Source organism: Prunus persica, chromosome G6, assembly GCF_000346465.2.
Source record: "Prunus persica cultivar Lovell chromosome G6, Prunus_persica_NCBIv2, whole genome shotgun sequence".
Classification (NCBI taxonomy): domain Eukaryota; kingdom Viridiplantae; phylum Streptophyta; class Magnoliopsida; order Rosales; family Rosaceae; genus Prunus; species Prunus persica.
In genome coordinates this window covers 10,360,175-10,372,691 of record NC_034014.1, presented here as the reverse complement: position 1 = coordinate 10,372,691, position 12,517 = coordinate 10,360,175, and the positions used below count along the sequence as shown (strand labels likewise).

Below are 12,517 nucleotides of genomic sequence, written 5' to 3'. Positions count from 1 at the left end.
TCCATGTGTGGCTTTGCAGAACTCCAGAAGTTTGAACGTAGGCCTAAGATCTCATAGCGATCATGCAGGTTAAGCACATCTTCGGGCCAGGCTTAGGCCCATCTCAAGAATAGGCCTCGGAGCCATGTTTCTGTCTATGCAGCAGGTCCAGGTCCTTCATCAGCTGATCAAGAGCCCCTGTATCTTCATCAAATTCCAGCTCGGTGGACTGCCAGATTTTCAACCTCTCCATGGCTTCCTCCACCGCCCTAGATTTTGCTTTGCCTGGAGGAGAGCTGAGTCTGTCCAGGCTGGAGAAGTGATTGGTAAGCCTTTCCTTTTTAATTTTCTTCTGTCTTTTCCTGTTGGATTGGCTTCTAACCTCTAACTGCTTGGTGCAGTCTCTTCTGTTATTGCCGCCGGGGATCTGGAGCTTCCTTCTGTTGATGAAGAGGATGATGTTGAGGCAGAACAAACCCCTGCCGAGGCTGTTCCTTCTGGTAGAAGAAAAAGAAAAGGGCTTGCTCCCCCTCTGGATAGTACCGCGCGGCCTGGCATTCCTGGTAAGTTTAGAGCATTCCAACTGTTCTCTCTGGATTTATTCTGTTTTCTCTTTTCTAATCTTTTCCTTTTGTTCTGTCCAGCTGGGAGTCCTTCTCCTCCTCCTACTAAGTTAAAAAAGCTTAAGAAGAGGGGTGAAGTGGAATACTTTGCCGCAGAAGAAGCCGCAGCAATCCCAGCCGCTACTTCTGGGACGGACGATGAGCTGCGAGAAGCCTTTGAGGAGGTGGAGCAGGAAAAAGAGCTGCGAGAGCTGGAGGAGGTGCCCCAAGAGAAGGTGGCAGCGGTGGAAGACGAGGTGAGTTTTAGTCTGTGACTCGCACTAGTTCCTCTTTTGCTTCATTCCTTCTGTTCTGACCCCCTTTTTGTAGGATGAAATTCCTGCTGAGGTGATAGCGGAGAGCATTGCCTTGGCGCAGAAGCAACAAAAGGGTCCGAGTGCTGAGCTGACCAGCTCAGAACTGGCTCTTTTTGAGGATGCTGAGGCAGAACACTCTATTGCCGCTCCAGAGGCCGAGGATCAGGTGGAGCCATCTGCATCAGACCCCGTGGATCAGGCAGAATTAACCGTTGTGGTCCCGGAGGTTGAAGTGGAAACGACTGCAGCTGCTCCTGTGGTTGTGGTAATTTTCCTCCTTGACTATTCATGTTTTCCTGCTGTTGTTAGTTCGAGAGGCTCTTTCTGATCATCCGCAGAAGGTTCATAGTCTAATTGCTCTTCTTCATATTCCTCAGCGTAGTCGTCTTCTTTTTGTAATGGGGCAGACCCGGATTTCTCTGGTGTCTGCGTGGTGTCAGGATGGCTGCCGGACGACGAGGCTATATGGATAGGAGACCTGGCTGGTGGCTCTGTTTTCAGCAATTCCCTTGACTGGCAAGCTTCCTGTTCTGTCTGGGGAAGTGTTTCAGGATTCTTTCCTTTCCCGGCAGAACTGGGTTGTGAACGTACCTGCGTATTATCTTGGCTTTTAAGATATGTGCAGTATTGCCTCTGGATTCTTCTTTTCTGGGTTCTGGTCAGCTCCAGAGTCGGTCTACCGCTTCTTCCTACGGAATACCACCTCCCTTCTATGATCGTTGCCAAGGGTCTTTCGTTTCCGGGCGTCTTGACTGGTATTTCCTTCCTGGGTTGCTCCATCCTCCTCTCGCCGTAGTGTGCAGGCCTAAGACAGCTTTTCTGCCTTGTCTTGTCTCGGGATATAGTTCCAATTCTGTCAAAGACACTAGGTGTGGGCTGATTTTTCTTGTCTAGGACCACCTCTAGCTCTGTTTCACACTTGCACCTACTGCAGAGCACTACCCCAGCCGAGATGGTCGCTCTTGGTATCTGACTGGTCTCCCTTATGATTCTTCTGCCTCTGCTGCAACCAGCATCTGTGATAGGGTCGGTTTTCCTCTGTTCTGGCCAATTTAAGTTGACCATATTGACTTGCGGTTGAGGAAAAGGATCCGTTGTGACGGATGGTGGTTTTTCTGCCAGCTTCAACCTAACACGGAAATCAAATGTGTTGCTGGCAGAATTCCAAAAACACAGGGCAGCAGCAAGCAGGTTCTCATCTCTGTTAATCGACTGCTTGGACAGAAGAATGGCGTCATAGAGCCCAGCTCTCCTCCAGTGACCCCCATATCTCGGGAGAAGTCTGTCAATCCAGTCTGCCCATTTGACGGGACTGTTCCTCACCTCGCTGGACGGAAAAGATCGACTCAAATTCTTGCTAACCCAAGAATAAGAAGCTAGGGCAGAAGTGCTTTCAAAACACAAAGGTGCCACAGCATCCTTTTTCAGCAATTCCGCCACCTCAGCCGGAACAGGACCAAACCAGTGAGGCCCTAACACCAGAGTGTTCTCAAACAAATGGAGAACATTCTCGTCCAGATTCTTCTGGGCAAAGGGGTGAAGCTTGCTCCTAACCTCTATCGCGTGGGCATCAACCCCGCTCCCAGTAATGTAATCAGGAGGATTTGAAGCTGAAGAAGACTGAGCGCGGGATTTTGGGGAAGACATTTCTGATTCAGGGGAAGAGGCGGAAGAAAGGAAGGTCTGAAGAAAGCAATGGAAATCTCGAAGGAAAGACTCGCAGGAACAAGAGCTGGAAGGTCTGAACTTTGGAATTCTGATCTAGAGCTGTTTTCCTGTTTGTATTTTTTGATTGATTGATGAAAAGAAAAATGTCCCTTTTCTTTCTTGCCTGTTTCTGTTTTTATAAGAGACCCTCCTTTTGAAGGTGGTTTTAAATTTTAATAATGGGCGGCAAAAGATTTCTCAAAAAACGTAAAGCAGGAAAGATTTTTATCAATTATGGCAGATAGACTCCCAGTGGTCATTTCCTATAGCGATCCCTTCCCTGGTTTCCTGGCTGACGGTTTTTTTTATTTTAATGCCACCGTCTGTGTGAGCTGATCCTATGGCGGTTTTGATTTTTCTTTTGTATTTTCTGAACAACTCCCTGTCTCTTGCTCTTGAAAACGTGATTTGCGAAATCTTTTTAGAAGACGGTGTGTTGCTTTGGAGCAAAAAGTCTCTGATCATAGACGCCCCTTTGATTTTTCTTTCTCGGCAGTGTTTTCAGAAACGTCCCTTCTCACATAAAAACTCTAGTTGGATTTGCTGACTTTCCAGAGAGGTGAGGTAGCCACGTGAATGTGTCTTTAGTCTCTTGGGCTTGAGTTTAAACAATATTTTGTGGGCTGATTTTCAAAGGCCCAATATGACAGCTTTGGGTCTTTTTGGGACTGGATAAGTATTTCACCACGGGCCTGTTTCTGGATCTCTTTGGTGTGTCGAATTTAGGCCCAAACACTTATGCCAAAGAAATATGTGGTGTACCACAATTTGCAATAATACCTCAAGGGTTGTCCATTTAATTGTTGGAACTTCAGGTTCTCAATACTCTTAAATTTTGAACTTCAGGCCAAAGCCACATATTCTCATGGTATGGACATTTTTACAATTTTCTGTACATATTCCGGGACTTCAAGCCCTTACATAATTGTTCATATTTTGAGGAACTTCTGGCATCTCATTTAATTTCTCATCCATGAGTTTAAGGAACTACAGGTTCCCTTTTGTATATAGTGACGGTTTATCCAAAATGGTTAATATTTATGCATACGTCACTATTCATGTGAATAGTACTGTTCATTAAGTCATGAATACATATCTATTCATGTGTACAGTACATCTGCTAGTACAGTTATCATCCATGGCTCATATTTATGCATACGTCACTATTTATGTGAATAGTACTGTTCATCAAGTCATGAATACATATCTATTCATGTGTACAGTACATCTGCCAGTACAGTTATCATCCATGTGTACGGCACTATGAACCAATACGGTACTATTACATCATTAAGGAACCCCAGGTCCTTATTCACATGTCAGGGATCAAGGACCTTTAAGTCCAATCACATGTTTACAAGTATAGTACCGGAGAGACTGCCAGCTCTCATATCAATATTATCATCAAGGATCTTCAAGTCCTGATGTAATTGTATGATGAGGATCAAGGAACTTCTGGTCCTGATCTGCACACTGTAAAAACTCATCATACAGCACAATTAATCCATAAAATAAATTGCTGATAAATAAATTACTGGTATGGACGATAAACCCGCACCATACTTTAAATAAATTAAATAGCTTGCTGTATGGACGTTAATCCCGCACCATATCTTAAATAAAATTAAATGTGCGGTAAAGTAAACGTGCTTATATGGACACTAATTCTGCTCCATACATTTAAATAAAAGCAAAGGCGTGGGCGATAAACCCGCACCACCCTTTTAAATAAATACTGTTGTATGGGTAATAAACCTACACCATATAGTAAATAAAAAAAATGTGGGAATAAAAACCACCACTGAACAAGATAAGGAAAGTGTTAGTATTAGTAACGGTCTCCCACTGATAATATGTTTAGTATTACCAAGGGTCCATTTTTGTTAATTGTTAGTAATAGAAAAGCAGATAAATATAGTATATTATATTACCATCAACTTTTCATATATATATATATATAATATATATATATTATACTGATATATTAGTGGAAAGCTAGATACGTTGGCTTTTCTTCTTTACATCAACATAATGGTTAGTATTATAAATAATAGTGCAGCACAAAAATTATACCTGAGAGCTTCTCGTGCTGATAACGTGTTATAAAATAACCTAGGATATGTGCGATAATTCAGAGCTGCACGTAAAGTAGATGAGACACAGCATTTAACGAGGTTCGGCTATGCCTACGTCCTCGGAGAGCAGTAGCAGTAACTTTTCCACTATGTAAAATAATAAGGCTACAAGTTTAGTGTTTACAATATATGTGGCTCACTGAATTTTCTCTCTAGGAGAATTTCTCTCTGCTCTCTCTTTCCTCTTTCTTCCTTCTCTTCCTTTCTCTTTTTTCTTCTTTTCTTCTTTCCGTTACTCTTCTTATTTATAGGCTGAAATAATCACTATTCATCACTGTTCACCCGTTACAGACAAACTCTATCAAAGCCGCCAAATGAACAGTAATGAACAGTAATGAATAGTTAGTGGGCTCCACATGTTTATTCTTTTATTCTTTTACAACACATAATAAAATTTCTCAATTTGATTGTTTCACATAATCACTTCTACTTTCGAACTATTCCTAGTCCACATATTGTCTTCTTCTAGAAGCTGAGGAAGCTTCATACAAATTTCCAGTCAATTATAATAAGCTTTGGTCGACCCTCTTTGTCTCTTGGCGCTCAGTGGGGAAGCCACTGGCCATATAATATCGTATTGTCTTTATTAATTATTGGGTGTTTGTGTCTTGTCTTCCTCCTCCCGCTGAAAGAAAGTAGGGAGACCAGTCTACAGGCTCAACTATATAGTCAAACCCTCCAAGGCCTCGTCTGGTTTGGTGGGTATTGGATATTAGCTGTGTTTTTTTTATTTATAAAAAGGAACATTATATGATAAGAACTAGTATGTTAGCGATAGTCTCGTTAAAATCTTTCCATAGAAAACAAAATTATGGGGGATAAAAGAGTACCACTCATGCTACTGACTAAACAGAAGAGTCAAACAACTTATACGAAACAAATAAACCTAAAACCCAACCACAAAACCCTTAAAACCATATTTTGTGCTATAAAAATGAATATAGATATAGGACGAAAGATAATCTCACCACCATAATTCAATTACGGGCATTTTTGTAAGATGATTTATTTTTTTTAAAAAGGTGGGATACATATGACCCAGAGCCCAGACTCGAAATCAAAACACTAATGCCAATAAATAAAGAGTATTTATCATTTCCAGTCCAATGTAATTCCAATTTTATCTCCTAATCTAATTCAATCCTAACTACCAAACACGGCCCAAGAGTACTAATTTTCCACAGCCCTCGGGTCTTATATTCACACAACTTTATATTGTGGAAATCTTTAAAAGAAGACAAAACACTATACTTCGAGTGAAACTTTTCCCCGTTAGAGACCCATATCATAAAGTTTCCCACTAAGCAAGAACATATAGCAACCCCCTTTTATATATATGTTGAAGTTTCCACCAACCATGCCAACCGTACGCAGAGAAGATTGGCACCATATGTCTTCTTTTTTTGTTCAGTTTCTCTCTAAAACCTACCTAGAGAGGAGTGGTGGTGCTGTTTAGATCTATTTGGGTACTTGGAACACTGTAAGTATAATCTTTATATCCATGACTTCTTCCTTCCTTGCCTGTTCTCTCTTTCATTTTCATTTTCTTTATTTTTTCTTTTAGTTTTTGAAGAAAGAAAAAACTCCAACAAATTCTTCACAAGGCTCCAGATCCCTGATTTCATAGCAGTGATCCAAATTTTTTCACCTTATTATAATTATATGAATGATTACCTCCAATCTCCAATGATAAGGAAAAAGAATTGTTTGTGTTACGAAAATTCAAAATTAACGGTCTTAAAACGGTTTTACTTTTACTTTTATGTATCACGCATGTATTTATTTACACAAATTCAACGTAAATAGTTTTGTTTTTATTTGTTTTTCATGTTTTATTTTGTTATCCACCCTGTATAAATTATAATCAGGATATTAGTTATGCATCGTTAATTTCTTCATTTGACTTGTTCATCTTGTACGTACATGCGTCTAATCAAAGATTAGTCTCTTGGGGAAAAAAAATAATAATCAAAGATTAGTCTAAAGTTAAATACAAGTAGGAAAAATATAGACTTTTAAGAAGATGGGGAATTAATATAGAATTTATTTTGACTAGAATGGAGCAAACAATAATTGAGTTGAGAAATTTATTTATTTTTGGCTTTCGGTTATAGACATTAAAAATATATATCATTCCCATTGACTCCAAATTTTTAACTTCAAAAGTTTGGAAACAATAATAAACAAAAATAAATAAATATTTGTCATCATTGTCAAGGACGCCCGGGTTCACACGGCATTTCATCGTCGGGCGTTAGTGCCAATTTGGCTGGTTCATGTAATAATTGTTTTGGTGTTTCGTAAGCCTTCATGTAGGTAACCGACGTCAGCAGGAAAACTCATCACTGATTTTTTTTTTTTTTTTGGCTTTTTCTAAAGGGTGCTGATTTTTTCTTTGTTATCTGCCTACATTCTTTTTTATTTATTTTTAATTTTTTTTACTATAACATTTAAAGAGAAGTGAGAAAACAAAATTTCCAACAAAGGAAGTGTAAGTGGACAAAAAAGAAGTATTAAAATCAGCTCCCTTTTTCAAACAAAAATACATTAAAAATTAGATTCCTTTGAGATCTTAATACCGTACAAGTCAAAATACATTCTAATAAGTACATCCAATGGAAAATTACTAACCCAAATACATGAATTATTGTAGCAATGTCCCTTTTTAGCCAACTGATCAAAATTTCCAAGAAGATTCCATATGTCTTCTGCAATTGAATGTAAAACCCATGGTAAATTGGCTCGTTTTGTAATAATTTGTATAAAAAGTTTTATTCCTTTCTTTTTTAAGAAACATGATTAGTTTGCCAGTAATGATATAAAAAGTTTAACTTGTATTATTCAAAAACCTGTAATAAAACAATACATGTATTAAGCATTGAGAATATGTATATATATGTATATAATACGTACGTGAATATATAGTATGTTTGTCTTTAACAAAAGGGCATTTAAGCGCTGTATTTTGAAAAAAGCACATATGAGAAGGGAAAGTACGTTCATGTATAATACACGTGTGTTGTAAGATGAAGAATCGACTGAAGAAAGAAAATACTTATTGTCGTAGAAATAGCTGGCTTATGTTTTATTGTGCTTTCTTGCTTTTAACCTAGCTTATCGCTTTAGAAATATATAATTACTTGCTGAATAGTTCAAGTTTTTACGCAGGTACGACGCATTTGAGCAAGTTTAAATATTTGGAACCATGTCTAGCCCAGGACCACAATCTACACCTGCTTCCACAAAGCCTAAGCATCCTTCACGTCATCTGCTAGAAAAAAGCAACAGTACGTATGATATCTGTTTAATATGAAGAAGAGAACAATAAAACATTTCAGCAGTTAACATTTACAAATTAATTCCTTTAAATCCTACACAGGAGAAGTATACTTGAAGTTATGTGTGCCCCTGCACAAAGCTGCAATAAGGGGTGATTGGGATACCGCTAAAGGAATCTTATCTATCGATCCTACACTTTCAAGTGCTGGCATAACAAAAGGATGGCTGACTGCTCTTCACATTGCAGCAGGTGCAAGGCATATTCACTTTGTGGAGGAACTGGTCAAAATGATGGATGAAGAAGACTTGGCACTTCAAGACAACAAAGAAAACACTGCATTGAGTTTTGCCGCCGGAGCTGGAGCCATAGAAATTGCCAAGATTATGATTCAGAAAAATAAGTTATTGCCAACAATTAAAACTGGTGAAGGACTGACACCGCTCTTTATGGCTGCTTTGCTAGGACGGTCTGAAATGGCGTGGTACTTATACCCTAAAACGTATCCAATGCTAAAGGAAACGGACCGCAATGCTCTATTTTTTTCTTGTATCGATACTGGTCTTTATGGTAAGTTGCACAAAATTCTTCTTCCTTATGAAATTCTCTCTCTCTCTCTCTCTCTCTTTTAATAAAAAAAAATAGCATTTATCAAATTAATGATGGAGCTTGTTAAACATTAAACATTAATACTTCTAGTAATTTAATTGGAAATTTTTTTGCCTTAATGTTATGTACCCTTCAATTCTGTTGAGATCTCTTCTATATTTTTATGTGCACTTAGAAGTGAACAAGAAGGAATTAATTAATAATAAACTTTTACAACTGGTTTATTTCAAAATTCTTTGCATTCTTTCTTTCTTATATCCCTATGAAATTATGCAGATTTAGCCATGAAGATGCTAGAAGATGATACAACACTAGCAACTGCCCATAATTCCAATGCAGAAACTGCCTTACATGTCTTGGCTCGAAGGCCTTTAGAATTTGGTGGCCGAAGTACTTTAGGAATGTGCAGTAGGCTCAGGAAATCATGTGAGTTGATTCTTCGAAAATTATATATGATATTGACATATGTGGTAATTAGTTGTGTGTTTTTGTTTATTTGGTAATCTTGATCTTGTTGTTTATTGACCTTTTTACATCTTAAAAATTAAGTAGTCTCAGGCATTGAGGATTCGTACAAAAGCTCGAAGCAAACTAAAGCCCTAGAACTAGTCGAATGCCTTTGGAATCAAATCTTGAAACACGACGATGACTATGTCATGCGCCTCATCGCAGAACCTTCGGAAGTACTATTTGACGCGACGAGATTAGGAAATTATGAGTTCCTGTCTGTGCTTATTAATTCTTATCCAGATTTACTATGGGAAACTGATGACGAAAATCGGACTATGTTCCATGTTGCAGTCTTGTATCGTCATGCAAGTATCTTCAATTTAGTACATGAGACGGGTTCAATCAAAGACATCATAGTGACATATACTGATGATGAGAATAACAACATTTTACATCTTGCTGCAAAACTAGCACCGCAAAATCAACTCAATCTTGTGTCAGGTGCAGCTCTACAAATGCAGCGAGAGTTAGTATGGTTTGAGGTACCTCTCCTTGTACCCTTACAATCTTTACCATTTTATTATGTGTTAATTGTCTTCTTTCAAAACGTTATTGCCCTTTTTGTAAACATTTCTTTTTTATTCAACAACTGTACAGTTACACGAGATTCGAACTCATGTTATCTTCCAATAACACAAAGTGAAGACTAAATTACAAACACTCAAAAGCTCTTATCTATCATAGTAGCAGCTGTCAAAAGGCGTTTTGCACAATATAAAATAACATTGAATCTAAGTCTAATGAAATTGATTGGGATGAAAAGAAAGCTCTTAATAGAATGCATTGGTGGCCTCCTTATTACTTCTACATTTATTTTAAACAGTTTCAATCGTTTGCGCGTATAATCTTTATGTCCTTCAATTTTCATCATCGATTTTTCCTATGACAGGAAGTGAAAAAGATTGTTCAACCTCTGTCCATAGATATGAAAAACAAGGACGGCAAAACACCTCGAGAATTATTCACTAGTGAGCATGAGGGGTTATTGTGTAAGGGAGAATCATGGATGAAGAACACTGCAAATTCGTGCATGCTTGTTGCTACCATTATCACCACTGTCGTGTTTTCAGCTGCATTTAGCATACCAGGTGGTATAGCTGATAATACAGGAGCACCAAAATTCCTAAAAGATACAGCATTTCTCATCTTTGTCATATCAGATGGAGTAGCACTCTTCTCCTCTTCAACTTCCACGCTGATGTTCTTGTACATCCTCACCTCGCGGTATGCAGAAAATGATTTTCTCAAATCCTTACCGTTGAAGTTAATGGCAGGACTCGCATCACTCTTCATCTCCATGACGTCGATGATGATAGCCTTCAGCACAGCCTTCTATTTATCCTGTCACTACGGATTGCGTTTCGTCTCGGATTTTATATTTATATTTGCATTTGTTCCAGTTGTCTTGTTCGTTTTCTTGCAATATCCACTCTTGTGCGATATGTTCTTATCGACATATTATTCAAGTCTTATATTTCAGCCAAGAAAACATATGATCCAATAGAAAGCCAAGTCCTCAATGTTTAACCTTACCCCCAGAATAATGTGTATATCTATGCGTTATAATTGAGGAAAATTTTGTAATAAAGTACTTTAGTAATGGTGATATTGATTCAATAAGTCTTCGTACTTTGTGTACTTGAATCAACAACATTATCTGAAAGGGGGTTTTTGTAACACCCCGACCCCAAATTTCCTCAAATTTTACTCTTATTTAATTATTTAATTATTTAAGGGTATTTTAGTCATATTTTTAACCGGAGAGAGTTCGGGACCGTGACTTATATTTTTGGATAGGCCGTACTGAGACGAGTTCATAGACACGTAGTGGGCTCGAATCGGAGTTGTAACGAGAGAGATATGGTCAAAAGAAGTTCAGTGGCATAATCGTAAATATTTCGAAATGAGATTTTTTATAAAATCATATTTTTCTCTCTCTCTCTCTCTCTCTCTCTCTCTCTCTCTCTCTCCCGCGACTTCTCTCTCTCTCTCTCTCCCGTCGGCTCTCTCTCTTTCTCTCCTTGTATCTCCGGCCACCGACCACGACTGTGGGCGGGGCCGGTACCAAACTGACCGGGACGACGTCCCCTTCCTTCCCCGACCATTCCCCGCCGGCGACGCGGCCGTTGCTGGCCGGAAAATGCAGAAAACCGCCGGGAGGTCGTCGAAACTTCAACGCCGTCGATCTCCCTCCTCCGGCCACCATTTCCGTCGACCCAGGTATGGATCTTGAACCTCTCGAGCTGTTCTAGCTGCCTGTTGGTTGGGTTTTGATCGATTCGATCTCTAGATCACTCGATTTTCGAATTGAAAATCGGCCGAAACTTCGGCCGCCGTGATCGGCCATTTCCGGCCACTTTTTTGGGTAGGTCCAAGAACAAAAGTGGCTCCAAATAGGGTGTTATACCTGGGGTAGGAATTTGGAGCCGTGATTTTGAGATTTTCCGGCGAAGCGTTATCGCTTTGGGCACCCACGCGCTGCCGGCGCGTGCGGCGGCGCGTGGGCACTGTAGAAAACTAGCACTGTGTTCCGATGAGATCCTTAGGTTGTCACGAGTGCGTAGGATTTCGCGGATCTCAATTCGGACGTCGTTTGACTATCGAACGGATATTCGCATATTGCGCGTTATCCGGGTTCGATAGGTTGGGACCGTTGGATGGTCCCAAATTTAATATATATGAATCTAGGAATTTCTATGATCGTGTAGGAATTCAAGGATTTTGAATCGGAGCCCCGGATGTTCCGAATAATAATTTAAAGTTTATATCTTATATTAACCGTCAGATCGTGCGATCGTGAGAAATCCGACCGTTCGATCTGAACCAAACTTGCAGGACAAGTGTCCTATACCTGGTAGAACCCATAGGGACTTTCGGATCCGAAATTGGAAGTCGTGGGTTCTGCAGGTCCGGTTGACCAGGGTTAGGGTAGTTTGACCCTTGGTTGTGAGTCTCCCGGAGTAATCTCACCTTTCTAGGGGGATTATCGGGTACTAGATGATTGTGGAGGGTTACACAATATTAGAATTATTTATATAAATTATGTGGTTGTACAAGGGTACAACAGAGTCTAGAATGTCAGTTTGGAGTGCTATACGCACTACTCTAGGTACCTCCTCGGACTTTGGAATTTCTACAAGTATCACCAAGTGAAAGTTAGGTCCCACGTGGCGTAGGTTATCCGGCGTTGGGACAGACCCCATACGTGGCGTTGGTTGTACCGGCGTATGGGGAGATTTGCAATATGATGTTCAGGTCTCACGTGGCGTAGGTTATCTGGCGTTGAGACAGGCCCCGTACGTGGCGTTGGTTGTACCGGCGTATGGGGAGTTATGTGATATGATGTGCAGGTCTCATGTGGCGTAGGTTATCCGGCGTTGA

At 39.7% G+C, this 12,517-nt stretch overlaps 1 protein-coding gene across 3 annotated transcripts; it reads left to right on the top strand.

Moving 5' to 3' along the window:
• LOC18774439 (ankyrin repeat-containing protein NPR4) lies at nt 6,041–10,753 on the top strand. 3 transcript variants are annotated; one of them, XM_020565143.1, is made up of 6 exons: nt 6,041–6,220; nt 7,892–8,027; nt 8,120–8,587; nt 8,903–9,052; nt 9,176–9,618; nt 10,026–10,753. In XM_020565143.1, the coding sequence occupies exons 2-6, from the start codon at nt 7,946–7,948 to the stop codon at nt 10,638–10,640; spliced, it is 1,758 nt and encodes a 585-aa protein (XP_020420732.1). In that variant the 5' UTR covers nt 6,041–6,220; nt 7,892–7,945; the 3' UTR covers nt 10,641–10,753. The 3 variants fall into 3 exon arrangements, with proteins under 3 accessions (XP_020420732.1, XP_020420733.1, XP_020420731.1); XM_020565144.1 differs by having other exon boundaries at nt 6,042–6,220; nt 7,909–8,027; nt 9,179–9,618; XM_020565142.1 differs by having other exon boundaries at nt 6,042–6,220; nt 7,909–8,027.

Coding starts and splice junctions, on each gene's coding strand:
- LOC18774439 (XM_020565143.1), top strand. CDS start 7,946: ATGTCTAGCCCAGGACCACAATCTACACCTGCTTCCACAAAGCCTAAG. Junction 9,053..9,175: donor CAGTAGGCTCAGGAAATCAT/GTGAGTTGATTC, acceptor TTAAAAATTAAG/TAGTCTCAGGCATTGAGGAT. Junction 9,619..10,025: donor GAGAGTTAGTATGGTTTGAG/GTACCTCTCCTT, acceptor TTCCTATGACAG/GAAGTGAAAAAGATTGTTCA.